Raw genomic sequence first — 18,443 nt, forward strand, 5'->3', positions numbered from 1 at the left:
ATAGGACAGAAGGACAGCATGTACCAAAGCGCAATTTAGCCACCCGCTGCACTGAGGTAGTTCCCTCCCCTCTATGATTTGCAAAGTGTAAAAGGGCCTCCCTAAGGAGATATGAGGCGCAATCCCTTCAGCTCAAATTAATTCTGCGTTTTGAATGGATAAGAAGGAATGCCAGCCCTGTTATCTCTCCCCCATCCCCTTCATATCCCATTCAATGTAGTACAGGGAGTTCTAGTGATGCATTGAGAATTTTCATGTGTCACTAAAAATAGCGCCTTTGGGAGAAGTGTGAGTTCATACATGTTAAAAAGCAGGAGACAGCTTTTCAAAATCTGACAATACATGCTGATCAGTTTAGGCAAGAGGTGGGTAGTTTGCGGCCATACAGGTGTTGTTGGAATTCAATTTCCATCAGCTGCAGCTAGGATAAGCAATGGTGAAGGATGATGGGAGTTGTAGTGCAGCAACATTTGGAGGACCACAGGTTCCCTGCCCCTGGTTCCAGGCTTGTATTTGCATTGCAAATAGAAAAGGGGAATTTTAAAAAAGCGATTTGTGCCTTACACACTTTGAAAGCTTAAACTTCTCTACAAGAAACTGAAAATGGTACTCAAAGCGCCAGATAGTTCAACTAGTGGAAGCCAATCTGAGGCCTTCTGCTAGATAAATGTTTTTTTGTTTGCCTTTCTCCTCCCTCAAATTGGCTGGGCGGGGCAGGGACAGGGTTGGAGGAAACCCCAGAACAGCATGCAAGGGGAGGATTCCATAGGCTGGCCATGGGTCCTACTTTACAGAAGACATTCCTAGCAGAATAGATATTTGGTTCAAGTCTGATTTAAAGATAAAGAATCAGAAGAGACCTTGAAACGGCTCATTAACAGTTAACACCTGGATAGCATACAGATCACCTGACCACAGCCTTCTTCACTATGGTGAGATGTATGATACTTTAATTTACATGATTTACAAGTCAACACTCTTAAGATCATGGAGGTTGGGTAGAGTGATTAACATTTGAAAATTCATCTAAGGCTGCTGTTCTGTTCCCATATAAGTGTTTACTTAAAGTAAATTTTCTAATAAATGGGTTTAGGGTTGTAATATTACTGACTTTAATGTGACTGAGCACTGTTTGTGCTGGGAAGGGAGAGAATGTAATGCAATCTAGTTTTGGCTGTACCTGCCTTTGGTCTACCCAGGTATAAATGGGCTGTATTCAATTAAATTCTGCTCACAGTAGACCCTTTGAAATTTAGGAACCTAAGTTGTACCTACTAATTTCAATGGGTCTACTCTGAGTAGGACAAGCAGTGAACACATTCCAGTATGTTGAGATGTGTTTTAATCATAGCAGGCGATAAACGTTGAGACAGAATTTTGGATTCTGTCAAGAGTTGGGGGATAGAGAAGAACATTTGAGCATCCTTTCAATCTCAAGTCATCCAGGTGTTCTACTTTGGAATGTAAGCCTTATAATATTATTACACTACTATGCTCCAAGTGATAAAAATGGAGAACTTGCACTTTAAGAGACAGTAGCTGTAACAGAAAGGTATGGTTACTATAAATTCAAAGCCTAGCATTTTATTTATGCTGAGAACTGCATAAGGTATATATGTATGTGTATGTATACCATACGACAGCTCAGCTTTGTACATTTAATGAGCTAAGTTGGGGGAAGGTTCTGTGGATAGGTCTTATGTTATCAAAGCAATAATAAACAACTTTAAAGCCACCTTCCTTCACTTGCTGTAACAGTAACATCCATATTCTTTATGCACTCCTGTGCTTGGCTTAATTTCTTGGGAGAAAATGTGAAATGAATATTAGCTACTCATTCTAGATGGACCATTTAAAGAAACAAGCTAAGTCTCTGAGTTGGGAGTGTTGGGCAGTTTCATAGGCCCACATGTGCTCTGTATTCTTACATTATGTGCTCCAGGGCTGACCCCTTGAAATCAAGCCATGGGACTAAAACCTGCTGAAGCCTGGCTACAGAATGTAATATCTAAAGACCTGCCCAATCTCAAACTATCCTGGAAATGTTATGTTGCTTGAAAGCTCAATCTCAGGCTTGAAAGTGCTGCTTTTAATTTCTTATCCCAGTGCTCCGAGGCAAAGCATTCTGCACATGCTCAAAGGCATCCTTATTACACTTTTTATATCATGTTAGTGCCTAGGGCATGTTCTGCCTAGGGCAGAAAGGAGATGTTCACCAGATGCTATTGGAGGCATTTCTGGTAGGGATGGTGCCTCCTACTAGAAGGATCAGGCAGGGTCTTCTGAAGCCTTCTGCTTCCTCTCTAGGGAGGAGTTATCCCTCTTTCCAGACCAATCCTGTCTTCTCATCTATATCCTTTCTAGTGTTTGTTTTGTGTCAGTTTTGTGATCTTTTTCCTCCCCTCCCACCTTTTCTTCTTCTGATAAATACCCCTTTCTCAGGGACCTTAGCATTCCCCTTCAGACTTTTCCCTACACGTTTCCTGAAATGAGAATGTGTCACTCCCTGCCCCCGCCACTATTATCAGAATGCCCCCCCCCAAACTTGAGAGCTGGGGCATTCCTCAAAGTGCTGCTGCTCGTCTTCTCTGCCCTGGGTGGTGGTGGTGGGGAGATGAACAACAACACTGCACACAGGAACGCTTCAGCTCTCCCCAAACTCAGCGAGAACCAGGGCACTCCTCAAGATGTTGCCGCTTGCCTTCTCTGCCCCAGAGCTGGGAGAGACGAGAAGCAATGCCACATGCCAGAATTCCTTCCTCTCACCAGTGAGAGGGCAGGCAGGGCACCAGCTCTTGTGCTTCTGCTACCTGAGCCAGGAGCTTCACTTCACCTCACCTCACCTCATTGGTGGTCTGGCTCTGACGGAGTGTGTCTGGAGAGCTGCAGAGACTGATCCTGACCCTTGATGCCTGCCTGATGGGTTGGCATACTCTTCTCAACCAGGTAGTTGCCCAGGGAACAACAGCCTAGAGCTCTGGGCCATATCCCTGGGCCTGAAGTCTTTCACTTGAGCTGTTCATTGGTGAAGGCCTAAATTTGCATCACACTGTTCATCACTTCAGCTGGCCAGTGATAGACCCCTTTGCAAACCTGGTCATTGCAGTTTTTGGCATTCATCTTGTGCTTCCCTTGTGCAACATTGAAGGGAATAGACATTCTATTGCACCATGGTCTGGGGGTTCAACTATTAGCATTCTCTTTCCCCTCTGATTCCTTGTATGATCCAGAAGATTCAGCCGCTGTAGGCTTTGGTAGTCCTTGTGGCCTCATTATGACTGTAGAGGCCATTATTTCAATGTCTCATCATTTTGTCTGTGTGAAACCTGTGGATACTTCCAGTCCCGAGGAACTGTTGTTGCTATTTATTTAACAGTATGACAACTGAAAGACTGCCTGACTCAAATGGTTGTTTCTGCTGTGACTGCATTGTACTCTAGGAAGGCTCCCTCTTAACACATGTATAAACTCAATAGGATTTATCAGTCCTGGGGTTCTGCTGCTAAGGTAGAGCCAGTGATTTCCTTGTAGCTACCTGGTCCCAAGGTCATTTTGCTGGTTGCAACTACATTGGTGAGTAGGGTTACAGAGTTAGGAGTCTTTCATTGGACCCATAGTTATGTGTTAACGAGGGTGGTGACTGGGAATGGCTCTGTTCTTTCTCTGTTCACAGGCAGTAGTTTCATTCTCTTTTTATCATAATCCTTTACATTCTCACGAATCCAAATGGCACACACTGCCATTGGTAAGGAGAGCTCTGCGGTACTAGCTGCACAGAGCTTTGGAGTTTAAACTTTCTGAGACTCTTTTGTCTTCTTTCACTCCCTAGAAATGGTTCTGCACTCAGTAGCCATCCTGCTTGCAGGAACACAGAGGGCTCTGCTGTTTTATTTGGATAGGTCTTGGGACACCAGGAGGTCTGAGTCTCACTCTGAGGACTTACAGGTCCCTATGTACGAAAGTGAACTAATATCTATAGGCCACAATGTGTTGGTGAGGGGTGGCTGGGAGAGGATCCTTCCCTCTCTCTTTTCGGATTGTTCAGGAAGTGCATTTTCTCTATTATTTCAGATATTACAACTTCCTGGGTAGGTTGAAGGTCTTTCATAATTCACGCTTCTGTTATTCTTTATGCATGCCAAATGCAGGCTGTTAAACATAAATAAAACTTCCAGTGCCCAACCAGGAAAAATAAACTGCCAAGACTTGTCCATCCTCTAAAAGGAAATAGAATATATTTTCAAATTTTCTTCCTCATCACTATATTTCCATTTGGTAGCTTTTCTTTGTGGCTCTGTTACATTGACACCTACGATTGTTATTCTGAAACACAGTTCTTTTCCTTTATTCTGTGTTATTTTATTTCACTGTTGTAAGGCAATTTTCAGAATGCAATTAAAATAGGATAGGAAGAAATAATTCTGCATTAACAGGACTGTGTGTGTTTTGGAATATAATTTTGCAATTCAGAATTTGGCAGCCTGGTAAGAACCTCCGCTTTTTATTTTAAAGCAAATATCCAGTCCTTGGGGTCTAGATATGCAATATGGCAGGTGAAGTTTCAGAAGATAGTGGGTGTAAACAGGATTTTTCTAACAGTTTAGAGAGTTACAATGCCCTGCATAGCTTTTCACTGCATAGTCTTCAGCAGTTTACCTGACACGTTACCTTGCTTCCTGACTGTACATGTCTACTCAGAAGTAAATTCCACTGAGTTCATTGGGACTTAACTGCATCAAAGTGTGTTTGGGATTGCAGCCTTAGCTCTGCAAAATAAAGACATGTAGGAAAATAATTTATACAGGTTCTAAAACTTTATTTTAAAAAACCCAAAACCTGTTAGCTTCCACTAAGTGGAGCAGTTTTAGAACAATGAAAGTAGGAAAAATGAAAGTGCCAGGGACTGCAAAGAGTAGGCACAAACTAGGAAGATCAGCCCTTGAGATCAGATTATTTTGCTTAAAGCTGGAGAAGCTACAACTCAAGTGGTCACAAAGGGTTCTGAGTAAATTGCACACTCCTTTATCAGCAGAATTCTTTCTTATGCTTGGCTCTCACTTCTCTGGTTGTAAAAATGGGAATAATCATTGCCATAGCATTTGCGAAGATGAAAATAGTAAGGATTATAATGTATTTTGCAATCTGAAAGCCATCTTAAAATGACAGGTATTCATAATGATCGCATGCTATGTGCAGCAGTCTCTTGGAGTTTCGTTTGAACTAGTGCTCCCTTAACAGGACATAGGTGATGAAATCTTCCATCCTGGAATATGAGAAGGAAAAATGTGAAGCCTGCCGACCTATGCACAGTTAGAAATAGGCTCCATTGAACTCCATGGGACTTACTTCTGAGTGAACATGCAAAGGCTCAGGCTACATAGGAGGCAGTACACATCTCTGTACATATACATATTCCTTCATCAGTGAGCAGTTAGAGCCAAGGCCCACATTCCTGGGATGAAAGGACTGAGTTTCTTGTTCAGAACGTATGTGTTTAAGGCAGGTTTTAGTTCCAGCACCTTCCCTTTTTAAAGTTAATATCTAGGGGCTTCTTAACCAGATAATGTGAGTTATTGTGTAATGGTCTGAATGAGGCAAAGGCCTGTTTGTGACATAGAAAGCTCCATTCCAGCACCTCGTAGGTCTCTGAAATGTCGGTGGTCATCTTACAGAAGTAATGGTCACTGTTATTAAGAGCCACTATACAACTGAAAGTTCAGGGCTACCATTAAGTAGTAAATCATATTACTCATATATTGAGAAATGCTATTTCAAAGGCAAAGCGCTATGGAATAAATACACTTGGGTTTAGCTTTGAGACAATGGAGAGCTTGTGTAAAATGGATACAAGGTGAAAGTAATTTTTAAACTTTTATTTTCAAAGAGTTTTGTGACCCATTTTGGCTCCTTTACTTGATGTCCTTCCACTGCTTTATTGATTTTTTTTTTTAAAAAGACTCTTACCATTTTATCAGGTCCAGAAAAAAAATCCCTGCTTTCCACAAGAAGGTAATTCTGGGTGTTTTTATATAAAAAGAAGAGTGAGACACACGTGACGTTAGGAGTGCCTATTGCAACCATATTAAAATGGCTAGCAATCTCTCTCCCCCCTCCCCCATTCCACTAGCATACAATTTGGCACAAACATTTTGAGGTCAGATATTACATGTGCTTTTGTTTTGTTTGTCAAGAAATAGTAGGACTGTCTTTTTTTTTAATAAGATATTTATTAAAGTTTCAAAATTAAAAAAAGAAGTTACAATAGTAATAATAAGAACAAGAAAAAAAGAGAAAAAAAAGAATAAAAAAAAGAAGAGAATACAAAATACAAAAAAGTAAAAACAATTAAAAACAAATCAATCTTTCCATATCTTGTCTTTCATTCACTTGTTTCCCTGACCTCCTCACACCTCCCCTTTTTTGTATTCCAGTTCAGTAAGTTAATTCAGCAAATCCTTTCCCTCTTTGCTTTTATCTTAGACCTTTGTCTTAATATGTAGTAACTGTATATTCTCATCTGCTAGCAGTCCATTTTTACATACTCCTTGTAGCATTGCTACTAAAAACCCCTTAGCTTCATTCCAACATCATTCTAACATTCATTAATTTTACAGTATTTCTGTAGATAGTCTTTAAATTTCTTCCAATCTTCTTCCACCGACTCTTCTCCCTGGTCTCGGATTCTGCCAGTCATTTCCGCCAGTTCCATATAGTCCATTACCTTCGTCTGCCATTCTTCCAGGGTGGGTAGATCTTGTGTCTTCCAGTACTTTGCGATAAGAATTCTTGCTGCTGTTGTGGCATACATAAAGAAAGTTCTATCCTTCTTTGGCACCAATTGGCCGACTATGCCCAGGAGAAAGGCCTCTGGTTTCTTCAGGAAGGTATATTTAAATACCTTTTTCATTTCATTATAGATCATCTCCCAGAAAGCCTTAATCCTTGGGCATGTCCACCAAAGGTGAAAGAATGTACCCTCAGTTTCTTTGCATTTCCAACATTTATTATCGGGCAAATGATAAATTTTTGCAAGCTTGACTGGGGTCATGTACCACCTGTATATCATTTTCATAATATTCTCTCTTAAGGCATTACATGCCGTGAACTTCATACCTGTGGTCCATAACTGTTCCCAGTCAGCCATCATAATGTTATGTTCAACATCTTGTGCCCATTTAATCATAACAGATTTCACTGTTTCATCTTGAGTATTCCATTTCAACAGCAAGTTATACATTCTTGACAAATTCTTAACTTTAGGATCTAACAGTTCTGTTTCCAGTTTTGATTTTTCCACCTGGAAGCCAATTTTCTTGTCCAAATTGTATGCCTCCAATATTTGATAATAATGAAGCCAATCTCGCACTTTATTTTTTATTTTTTCAAAGCTCTGCAATTTCAGTTTATCTCCCTCTTGTTCCAGAATTTCCCAATATTTCGGCCATTTGGCCTCCATATTGAGCTTTTTCTGAGCCTTCGCTTCCATCGGTGACAGCCACCTTGGAGTAAGAAATAGTAGGACTGTCAATAGCTATCAGCCAGGATAGCTAAATGAAACTTCCATGTTCAGAGGCAGCATGCTGTTGATTATCAGAAGGTTGCCAAATGCCTCTGGGAAGCTCAGACGTGTGGCATGAAGGCAATAGCCTTGCTCTGTTCCAGGCACTTAGGGAAGCCTATTGCACAGAGGTCACACTTGCAAGTTTCCCAAAGCCCTCCTTGGAAGCAGAATCCTGAACTGGATGGACCTTGGGTCGAATACATAGGACAGCTATTAACGTGATGTGCTTGAAGTCTTGTGATTAGGTGACATGTTTTTGCTTTTATTACAAAAATGCATTCAATCTCAGTTTTAAAGGGGGAAAAACGTGTTTTAGCTTCTTAGTGTCTCCTGTAAAGCAAAATGTAATACACGATTGCAACAGAAAGGATGTCAGTTGCATGAAATTAGAGTACTGTATGTTAATTAGCTGCCCCATTCCACCCTTGCAATGCATATTCTGCTGCTCTCCCCTAATTAAGAGATCAAGGATCCTATGTTGTTGTCATGTGCAGTTTGTTTGAAAATCTCCATATATGTGTGTATGTGTGTTAAGCAGCTGATACATTGTACTTCTTAAAATCTGCTCTTTGGTCTCAGTCAGTTACATGATAGGAAAGGACAATAGCATTAGTTTCAAAATTGCAGACGGTGACTTGCTTGACAGCAGCCCGAAGAGGAGTCCTGTCCCTTAAAAGTGAAGCAGGGAAGGCTTCCTAGTTCTGTCTCTCTGTCAGAAGAAGAACCCTTCTCAGTTTACAACCTGTGAGCAAGACGCCTGCACAACTTCACAGGAACCAGTCAGAGCCATTTCATTGTTTGAAATGGAGTTCAGATGGCATCACCCCCACCACTCTGACCAACTTTTAAAAGTCTTGCTGCACCATTCAGACACCAGTGCCCACCTTCATCTGTTTCCCCCTCGTGCTGCCAGGTTTCCTTACCCTGCTGTGTGGCAAGGCTGGCCCTGAATGGGCCCAAATGGTTCAAAGCTTGCTGCATGAGGAGAACAGCAAGCTACCTTTGCCACCCCAGGCAATGTTGTGTAGATGACAGGACATACAAACCAGAGCAACAGCATTGTCACTAAGGGCTAATTCACAGCTGCATCTCTGGTCATTGATTGTACAAGACATCAAGTGATGACCTGCATGTGCGAATGGCCCATCAGAGGTTAATCGGCAGACAGACATTTCTTGCTACTCAACACAATACCTTTCAGGAGTCTGGTTGTTTTCTGACAACTATAAACTCCACTTCTTAACCTTTGGTACTTAAATTAAAAGCCAAAGGAAGGACAAAAGGAAGACCATCTATTGCATACAACCTGTACATCTTGCCGTCATTCTTCCAAGACTCTGTAAGTCAGCAGTTCAGTCGTGTCTTGGGCTCATCAGCCCATAACTTACTATTCCCTTTCAAATGCACCAAGGCCATTAGATCTGGAGAAAAGTCAGATTTAAATACATTTATCTTAATAAATGGAAAAGCAAGTGTTGTTTAAAGCAAATATTCAGTGCATGCGATGTTGACATCAGATTTATTTGCAGGACTTAAAAGCTGGCCTTACTTAAATCTCTTTCAGCCGTGGATCAAATGAATTTGGTTGTCCCAACCTGGCCCCCAGTGAATCAAAGTCCACATCACCAACTCACAGCATCATTTGTCACAATTGGCAGTATCTGCTCATGAGAAAATTATGTGGGCACGGGCTGCAGAGTAGGCTTGAGGTGCATTATCAGAGCTGTATGGGGAAGCATGCAGCAGGCTTGCCCTTGCTCCAGCAGGACTTGCTCTACTTCACTCTTGTTTTCATAAGGCCCAATAAATATCAAGTTAAAGCTGAGAATGAGTTTGAGCTCATTTAACTGTGCTTCTGTTTTGCCATTCATGTTCAGCCACCTTTTCAAAAGTCCCAAATGTGTACTCCAAATCACTAGTGTGATTGTCACATTCTTTCGCTGTCTCTCACTCTATCAGATACATTATGAAAATGACTTTTGCATATTAACTACAAAAACTAAGGAACTGCTTCACGGATTTCCCAGCAGAATTGCATGAGAAACATTAACATATTTGGTGATTCAGAAAGGTGGAGGGAAGGGAGGGAGTAGAGGCAGAGAAAGCAATAAAGACTTTTGCATATTTGTTTTTCTGACCCAATCAAATATGCACACAAACCAGGAGGGAAATGAGTGAAGGAGGTGTACCATAATAGTGTTTATTTCACAAACTGTGTCCCTGTTGGGTATAGGGATCCCATTGATTTGCCCATAGCTTACTCCAAAGCTCATCTTCTCCTGTGCTGGGCAGGGTACAGATGTAGAGCTGATCAGAAAGTGAGCTATTTGACTCTGTGTCAGATGGGTGAGCTCCAGTTGCTCTGTCCCAGCTTCTGCCAACCTAGCAATTCAAAAGAACACCAGGGCAAGTAGATAAATAGGTACCACTGTGACAGGAAGGTAAACAGTGTTTCCATGCGCTCTGGCACCTGTCAAGGTCCTCCATGCGCCAGAAGCAGTTTAGTCATGCTGGCCACATGACCTGGAAAGCTGTCTGTGGACAAACACTGGCTCCCTTGGCCTGAAGTGAGATGAGCGCTGCACCCCACAGTTGCCTTTGACTGGACTTAACTGTCCAGGGGTCCTTTATACCTTCAGAGGCATCAGAAGATCCCTTAAACATAACAAACATTATTGGGTGGGCTCTCTAGAACATTAATTTCATTAAACTGCGTTTTATTTGTAAATACAGACCTAGTAACAGATTAATTACCCTTTAACCCATTTTAACCATGCATTTTCTGCACATTTAAATTTGTTAGAAGGTGGTAAAAGGTCAAGTTTCTTAATTTTTCCATGCATGTTTGAATGGTGAATTGAGCTTCTATGAGTCTTTGAAAGGAAAAAGCAACCCATTATTTCTTACATTATTTTAGTTACTCTGCGTTAATCCACTATACTCTGGTCCTAAGTATACTGACTCATATTTAAGTCTCAATAATTACAGTGAAACTGATTATTCAGAAGGTACCTCTTGCAATATGCATGCAGGGGTTCTAAACTTTTAAAGATGCCCCTGTAGCTGTGCCTTTAACAGCATTTTGATCACCAGACATCTCCCTGCAAGGAAAGCTTCAGCTGCTGATTTCTAGCCAGTCAAACTGTTGTTAAGAACACAAGAGCAGCCCAAGCCCCCACCCCCTTTTGTCATTTGGCCACTGTACACTGAAGGGGTGAGGTGGGTTAGTGTCCTGGGAAGAGGACTGAAACATGCCCCACTTCAGAGATAAATTTTCCTGAGCAATTAGCTGGATCAGTGTCATGTAGCCCAATCCTGTTCCTGTTTACTCAGAGGTAAATCTCAGTGGAACTCGGCTAAGTACGCAAAAGGTTTCAGCATTAATCTTAATGTCAATGCATACACACTCCTCCGTGTAAGTTTACTGATTCTGAGAATGGGCCCCTTTAGGCTTCCTTTACAATGCAATATGTAAATTGGTGAATCAGTCAAGTTAGTCTCCAGTCCCCAACCCAAGTCAGCTAGGGACCAATTAACATGTTCCTCCATGACCTTTTCAGACCATGGCAGCCATGGTTTTTCACTGACCTGTTACTTCTATCCACACTAAGCCGGTTGTGTATTTTGACCACCACTAGACTGAACTCAGACAAATTTACTTCTGGCGCTTGATCATAACCCCAGCTATTTCAAATGGCTGCAGTCAGGAATCAAAATAGTCTTTGCTGTGTTGTGGGTGGTGCAGTGATTAGCCTTTCTTGCTGACCCCTCCCAGCTTTTAAAGTCTAGAATGTCTTTATGCTCTCTTTTGACTAGAAACACATTGCCTTGTTGTGCTGAGTGCCTATGTTTCATATCCCATTAGTTTTTAGACAAATTTTAAGATGAGCCAAAATTCAGGAGAAACAGCGAAAGGCTTGTTGTCTTTCCTTTTTAATTTGTGCAGGTTTGTGCTGAACAGATCAGACCTTTAAAAAAATCTGCAATATCATAGTGTTTCCTTTCCTTTAAAAACAAAATGGGGGAGGGGAGGAAGGCTTTTTGGTGTACGTGTTAAGGCAGCGTTTTTCTTTGCGAGACCTTGCTGTGAAGTTCTAATATGTCACCATTCAAATGTCAGCATGCTGTTGGAAAGGAAGCTAATAACTTAAACCTTTGAGAGCTGCCAACAAAAGAGGTAATTCAGATTGTGGAGAGAATGCCATTGTGTTCTTAGGGGAAATAGATTTCCAGAATGAAACATGCTACTTGGAAGCATTTGTCTTTTGTGTGTGTGGAAAGGGGCAACGGGGGCGGGGGCGGGGGGGGGGCGGGAATGTAGATTATAAACCTAAAAGATGGTTTGGCTAAGATAGCTCTCACTTTGGAGAACTAAAGGAGGAAAAGGGAGTTGACAGAAGTGGGAGTGGAAACTCCAGAAGCCCCAAATCTCTACTTTTATGGGGAAGGTGCATAGCTAACAGTCAGCAGCCTGCACATTGTATGATTAATGCTTTTTTTCTTAGAGCTTTTGCCTTTGGAGAGGCAGCCACAATGTGGCCTTAGCTTGTTCTCTGGAAATGTCATGTAACATACAAATTCCTTCTGTTTATCCCAACACCACTCGACAATATATGACTTGGCTTCTTCAGGTGGTTGAACTACTGCAAGTATTAAAAAGAAAAACAACAATGCTGCATGTTTAACGGTGGGGGCAGGAAAGAAGCAAATAAACCTGGAGTAATGCAATACTCTTCATTAAGGTATTTGTAGACACCCCCCCCCTACATAGTTGTGGTCAGGCTTTTTCTGAGAAAAGAAACAATTGGGTTTTAGAGCCACCTACTGGAACTGTATAAGAACTGCGTGCACATACAGCGAATAGTTTTGAGCAATGTGGATTTTTGCCATTGGTGTGGGTCACTGAAACTTCTGCCTTTTCCCTAAAGTCTCTGAGAACTTCCCCTAGGCCGACAAGCGTTCAAAATAGTTGTTTCTTTTGAACCCCCCTCCCCCTTGTTGTATCCTCCTAGTATTAAGAGTTGTCACAAAATTATTTTAATAAAGTAAAGGCGAAGGCTTGCTTTGAGTTTGATAAATGAACAGAGGTAGCCAGTGCTTTTAGAATTAGTTCAAATATCTTATTTGAACATTTGTCTTTTATCAAAGTCGCATGAAAACTGTTCTCCATAATGCAGGTTCTGAGCGAAACAATAAGACAGTGAGCTTTTCTTCCTAAAGTAATCTTTTTATAGGCCTTTGGGGATCACAAATAAGGTTCTCCTACCCCTAAAGGGCAGCCAGCCTGGGCTCTCAGCCAGTGCCCCACCTGCCTCACTGCTGGAATTAGCTCTGATTTGGCTGTCCTTCCTATTCCTTTTCAGAGCATAACCATCAGGTTAGGTTTCCTTCCTTCTTAACTACAGGCTGCAAATTCAAACGTGCAAATGATGCTTTGATGTTTGATGGGGCTGTTTAGGTGGAGTTTTCCTTTTCACACAGGAAGCTAAGACTGTGATCCAAGGTATATCTACCAGGACTAACCTGGAAATACAAGCTTAACCAAGTAAAGCTCTGCTGAACAATTCTGCACATCTCTGTGGATCAGGTTGCATAGTAAACTTTGAGTGATATCTGGCTATGTGCTTACCCAAGGCATTGCAGTTGTTCTTTATGATTAATTTGGTGTATCCCAATGCTTATAATACAGACTGGATTGTCATTCTATTATTGACTTCCTACCTATTTGCCCAATGGAATTATCACTCACCCCCTGCTGGTGTAACTAGGAGAAAAGCTGATCCTTGTGTGTGGTGTGCCTTTTTTTTTTTTTTTTTTTTAAAGACTGCATTTGAATATACCTGTCTTCTTAGTTGGCACTTCAGTAAGAAATTTTATTCAATGAATTACCTGTACAGCCCATGTTATAGGAAGATTTGTGAATTGACAGCAAGCATTAATAATACTTTGCTTGTCACACAGCTTGCTCTTGAGCATATTTCTTGATGGAAATACAGCTTTCTTTGCATAGGAATAATAGCTATTGGGATAAATCTTCTGCCAGATTATTTTGGCTTCGGGACTGCTACTGAGTAACACTATTTGTGCTTCTGGCCCAGTGCTGTCCACTCTTAATTAGCAACAGCAATCCAAGATCTCAGACAGAGGACTTTCCCAGCAAAGTTGGTTGGTAGGTAGATAGATACCTGAAATCCTTTTTCTACCTGAAAGTGCAAGGAACTAAATGAGACCTTCTGCATGCAAAAATGTGCTCTACCGCTGAATTGTGGCCACTCCTTTGTGGCACCAACATGGCCAATATGACCTCATATTTTTGCTGCAACATATATGTAGAAAATCCCCTCTTGGTTACTGTGTGCTTCTTGTCACTTACTTGCCATTCTCTCTGTCAGATATATTACAGAGTGGTGAAAGACATTGAAGCTGGAGAAGAGCTCCTTCTGTTCATGAAGACTGAAGACTATTTACACGATCCTATGGCTCCAGACATTCATGGTCAGCAATTTCTTATGGCAGATTGTCAAATAACTTATACAGAAAGTTCCCTAATTATCAGCACTTAGAGCAAATTTATCCTCTCGCATTGGTCGAAGGCCACTGAGAGTAATGACTGATTTGCTTTACAGAGGAGCGTCAGTATCGGTGTGAAGACTGTGACCAGCTGTTTGAGTCCAAAGCAGATCTCGTGGACCATCAGAAATTCCCATGCAGCACACCTCACTCAGCATTTTCGATGGTGGATGAGGAGTTTCAGCCAAAGCTTGACAAGGAGAATGACCTCCATGATATGCATGACATTCAAGAGTGCAAAGAATGTGACCAAGTGTTCTCTGATGTGCAAAGGTAGGAACAGGCATATTTTAAGAGAAACAAAACACACATAGACACCATATAAAAATATATTATATATATGGTAAAAGGTAAAGGACCCCTGGACGGTTACAAAAGACCCAAATCAATCTTTATTTTATTTCAAAATTTATTTATTTTATTTCTATTTTTATTTTAAAATATTTAGTAACTGATGATAATTAGAGAATTCCATAGCGATTTGCAACTTAAAAATAGCTAGTAAAATTGCCAATAAGAAAACATAAAGTAATTCAAACAAAAATTAACAATAAGCCAACAGCAGAAAGTGAGGAATTACAGCACAGTAGAGGATAGTGTGTAAACCAGTCATCAGGTCTTGATTCATAACAAACAAACAAATAACCCATGTTTGCCAAAAGACAGCAGTGCTTGTCTTGATGTTTTTAGAAATAGAGTTCTAGAATCTTGGGGTTCCTGATCATGTCTAATACAGATTTCACACAAAAAATGGAAGGGAACTGATCTCATGGTCTCAAGTGGGGGGGGGGGGGCTCATATAGGAGGACATGTCCCTGCTGTGGTCAGTGAGTATGCAGTGCCTAGAGAGGTCAAAAGCTACAAAGTTGGCAAGATCTACACTTCTAGTGTTGGTGGTGATGGAAGAAGTCAGAGATGCACTTTGAGTATTTGCTAAAGGACAAGGAATAAATATGTAAAAGTTGGTGTTTTAAGATTTATAGGTGCTAAATTATTTTAAGTTCCAGCTAATTATGAAGGCAGTGTCTGGTTTTGAAAGTCAGCGCACAAACAGAAACCATTTTCAGGCCAGGGTTCTCTTGGATAAGTGAGCACATCCACTGTTGGGAAACTACAATATCACTGCAGCAAAAATGCAACCTTGAGGGAAGATGTCTGGACTTTAGGAACAGATGGATGACAACTCTGCATTACTCGTGCTTCGAAAACTCTTCTTTGGGGAAGGCCTTTAAGGGTATTAAAGGCTCAGAACAAAGGCCAGGAAAAAATAGCAGCAAAAGACAAATCATAAATTGCTCTGCCACTGAGAGGGAGAGGGTGAAAAATGAGAACCGTCAGCCTGGCTGAAAAACATTTAAATTATTTAAAGTCCAATACATGACAGAAACAGTTCAAGGAAAAGGAATATAGAGAAAATATTCTATTTCAAAAAAAATGTTCAGGTGGCAATTGGAATTGTTGATATATATGCAAGCTGGTGTATGTGTAATTAATGGGGGGGGGGGGGGACAGCCAAACACCATTTTAAATCTATGTTGAGGATTAATGGTGGAAGTAATAGTAAATTACATGTGAAATATTATGAAAGAAAACAGTAACATTAAATAAGACGAGAAGCATGACTCATAGCTACACATAACAGTGACAGATTGGATTCTACAGCAGATGCAGAATAATATTACTTATTTATTTATCTGGAATGTTTCTAATCCTGCTTTTCAATCCAAAGACTCTTAAAGCAGCTAACACATATTAAAAACATAATCAGTCCAATTAAAAATTACAAGGAAACCAGACAGAGTGGCAAAATATGTTAGTATCAAGTCAGGTGAAAAATCTAAAAAGCTACAATATAATAAAAATTATATTGTAAAATATAATTTAAACATGTAAAGGCCTGGCCTTCACCTGTTGCCCAAAAGACATTAAACTCTCATGTTTTGGTTGAGTCAAATAAGATATCGCTGCAAAAACCATATTCCACTGGATCAGTAGGCAGCGAGAGCCTCTCTTTCTAGTGTATCATCTCCTAAGGGCCATGTCATATGTTGAGGAAAGACATAGCAATGTATTGGCTGAGTGTGCTGCACACACATTAAGAGGTTCTTACTCCTCCAAGAACTGCTTCTAAGGTTTGATTCACTGAAGCATTTGTAATATGGGATAGTCAATACGGATTAAATTTTTCACTGAATACGGTAGGTTGAACCAGTCTTGTGAATAGTCCAAATTAGCAGCCGCACTTCTTAACAACTACAGAAAGTGTATATTCTATTAAGAGTAAGAAGAGTCCTACTGGATCAGACCAAGAAGGCCCGTCTAGTCTGCCAATCTGTTCTCACAGTAGCCCACCAGATGCCTATGGGAAACTCACAAGCAAGAGACGCATGCTCTCTTCCTTGCGTTGCCTAGCAGCTGGTACTCAGAGGCATATCGCCTCTGATCCGGGAGGGAATACATAATCGCCATGACTAGTAGCCATTGATAACCGCCATCTCTATCACACCCCCTCTTACGTGTCCTTTTCCTAAGCAAAAAACATTGTAACCTCAAAGTTTATTGATTTCAATAAATCTACTCTGACTGTGACTAACATTGTGCAATCCTATGGGTGATATTCATCGTAGGAGTGGAGATTCTTATTCTATGACTACTTTCATTCCCTGAACTGAAATAAGTTCCTCTTCCTGAAATAGGCTCCTGTCTCTTCACTTCTTGGAACAGGAAAAGGTCTATGTAGTTCCAAAAAGCTTGAGTCACCATCTCACCGAGCCTCTTCTTCTTGTATCTTTGCAGCTTAGAAAAGCACATGCTATCGCACACTGAAGAGCGGGAGTACAAGTGTGACCAGTGCCCCAAAGCCTTTAACTGGAAATCCAACTTGATACGCCACCAGATGTCCCATGACAGTGGGAAGCATTATGAATGCGAAAACTGTGCCAAGGTACAGTGAAATTGTAGGGTGCCTGGAATTTTGTATATGCACCATTGCTTATGATATGTAGAGTAACATTTTGAGCATCTTAGGTCTGGCTTCAGCACTGAAGCACATGATATCTCATACGACGTTTCCACTGGACTGGACCACTTCAGGCAACAGGTAGGGGATCAGATTTGAAAGCTTCTCTCATGTACAAATGATTCCCTGCATATGTAAGGCAAGATGTCCACAAGAAGGCTAGGTAGAACCTTCTCCCTGACATTTTTGTATGTGCTTGTTTTGTATGTGCTGTAACGTGCTTTTGTTAATGTGGGAGAGCATTCAAACTTGGTTCATCCATCCGCAGCCTGAAATGTTTCAGTGCATCACATGACGCTGCTGATTGTGACATCTAACTCAGAGCTTGGTACATATTTTGCACGTATGGGGTCACTTTGATGTTGTAGAGAGCACACCCGCCTAAGCAAGGGGTCTGAAATCCATTGATGGTTTTCAGTCAGATGGACTACTCCTATCTAACATAACAGAACTCTTAATATACCAATAGGGAAAGGCAACTGATTGAATGCCAAAACTACTTGTGTGACTACTGAAACTAGGATTTAGGGTTGTATAGAGTTTTGTGGCAATTAAGCCATTGTGTTGTGTCAGCTGTTTACTCTCATTGCTTGAACAATATAACAAAAGGGAAATAATACCATCCAATATACACCTTTTGGGAGCAGATTATATCTGAGAATCTGCATATATGACATTGTAGAAGACAAATAACTCTGTTTATGAGATGCTGTGTCATGGTATTGACTGTCTGCTCTTACGTGAACTGCTTTAAGCACAAATCTATTTGTGTAAAATACAGCATAATTTTTTTTGTCTGTGCCTATAGTTTCAGTGCCACAAATGAAACATTGGGGGGGGGGGTGTTAGATGCATGGGTGTGGCAGAAACGTTTAGTAAATTTAGTAACTATAAATAGGTCTTATTGATGACATTGTTCTGAAATATATTTGAATAGTGTGGCAGAAAATGCTTGCTGAGTTTTGTTTCTGTGAAGGCTTAAGCAAACATCTGAGATTATGAAGCTGATGGAGATAATTTCTGGGACCTATCCATTTAGGATCCCAGCAACATGCAGCAATATGTATTTGGCTCATCCCCTAGGGAGCTACAGTCCAATAGACAAAAATTACTGCCCATTTGCAACCCATCCTCCATTTTTTCTACTTAGCAAAACAGGGCAAGGATAAAAACAGTCAGGACATTGCTGTTCTTAGTAAACCATGAGTGTTAGTTGTAGGTATCTGGTTTAGGAATATCAGAAACAGACAGGATTAGGGGTTTGTTTAAGAAAGAAGTGAATAGCTGCAAACT

The 18,443-nt window shown here is 40.9% G+C and overlaps 1 protein-coding gene across 16 annotated transcripts in view; it reads left to right on the forward strand.

Moving 5' to 3' along the window:
- MECOM (MDS1 and EVI1 complex locus) overlaps positions 1-18,443 on the forward strand; it is a 470,671-nt gene that overhangs the window by 399,111 nt on the left and 53,117 nt on the right. For all 16 annotated transcript variants that reach the window (XM_081007774.1, XM_081007773.1, XM_081007765.1 and 13 more), the window contains 3 exons: positions 13,954-14,056; positions 14,188-14,404; positions 16,928-17,075. In XM_081007774.1, coding sequence (XP_080863900.1) covers positions 13,954-14,056; positions 14,188-14,404; positions 16,928-17,075 — 468 coding nt within the window. The remainder of the gene's footprint in view (positions 1-13,953; positions 14,057-14,187; positions 14,405-16,927; positions 17,076-18,443) is intronic.

The sequence above is a fragment of the Podarcis pityusensis genome, assembly GCF_964106645.2.
Source record: "Podarcis pityusensis genome assembly, chromosome: 5".
Lineage (NCBI taxonomy): Eukaryota > Metazoa > Chordata > Lepidosauria > Squamata > Lacertidae > Podarcis > Podarcis pityusensis.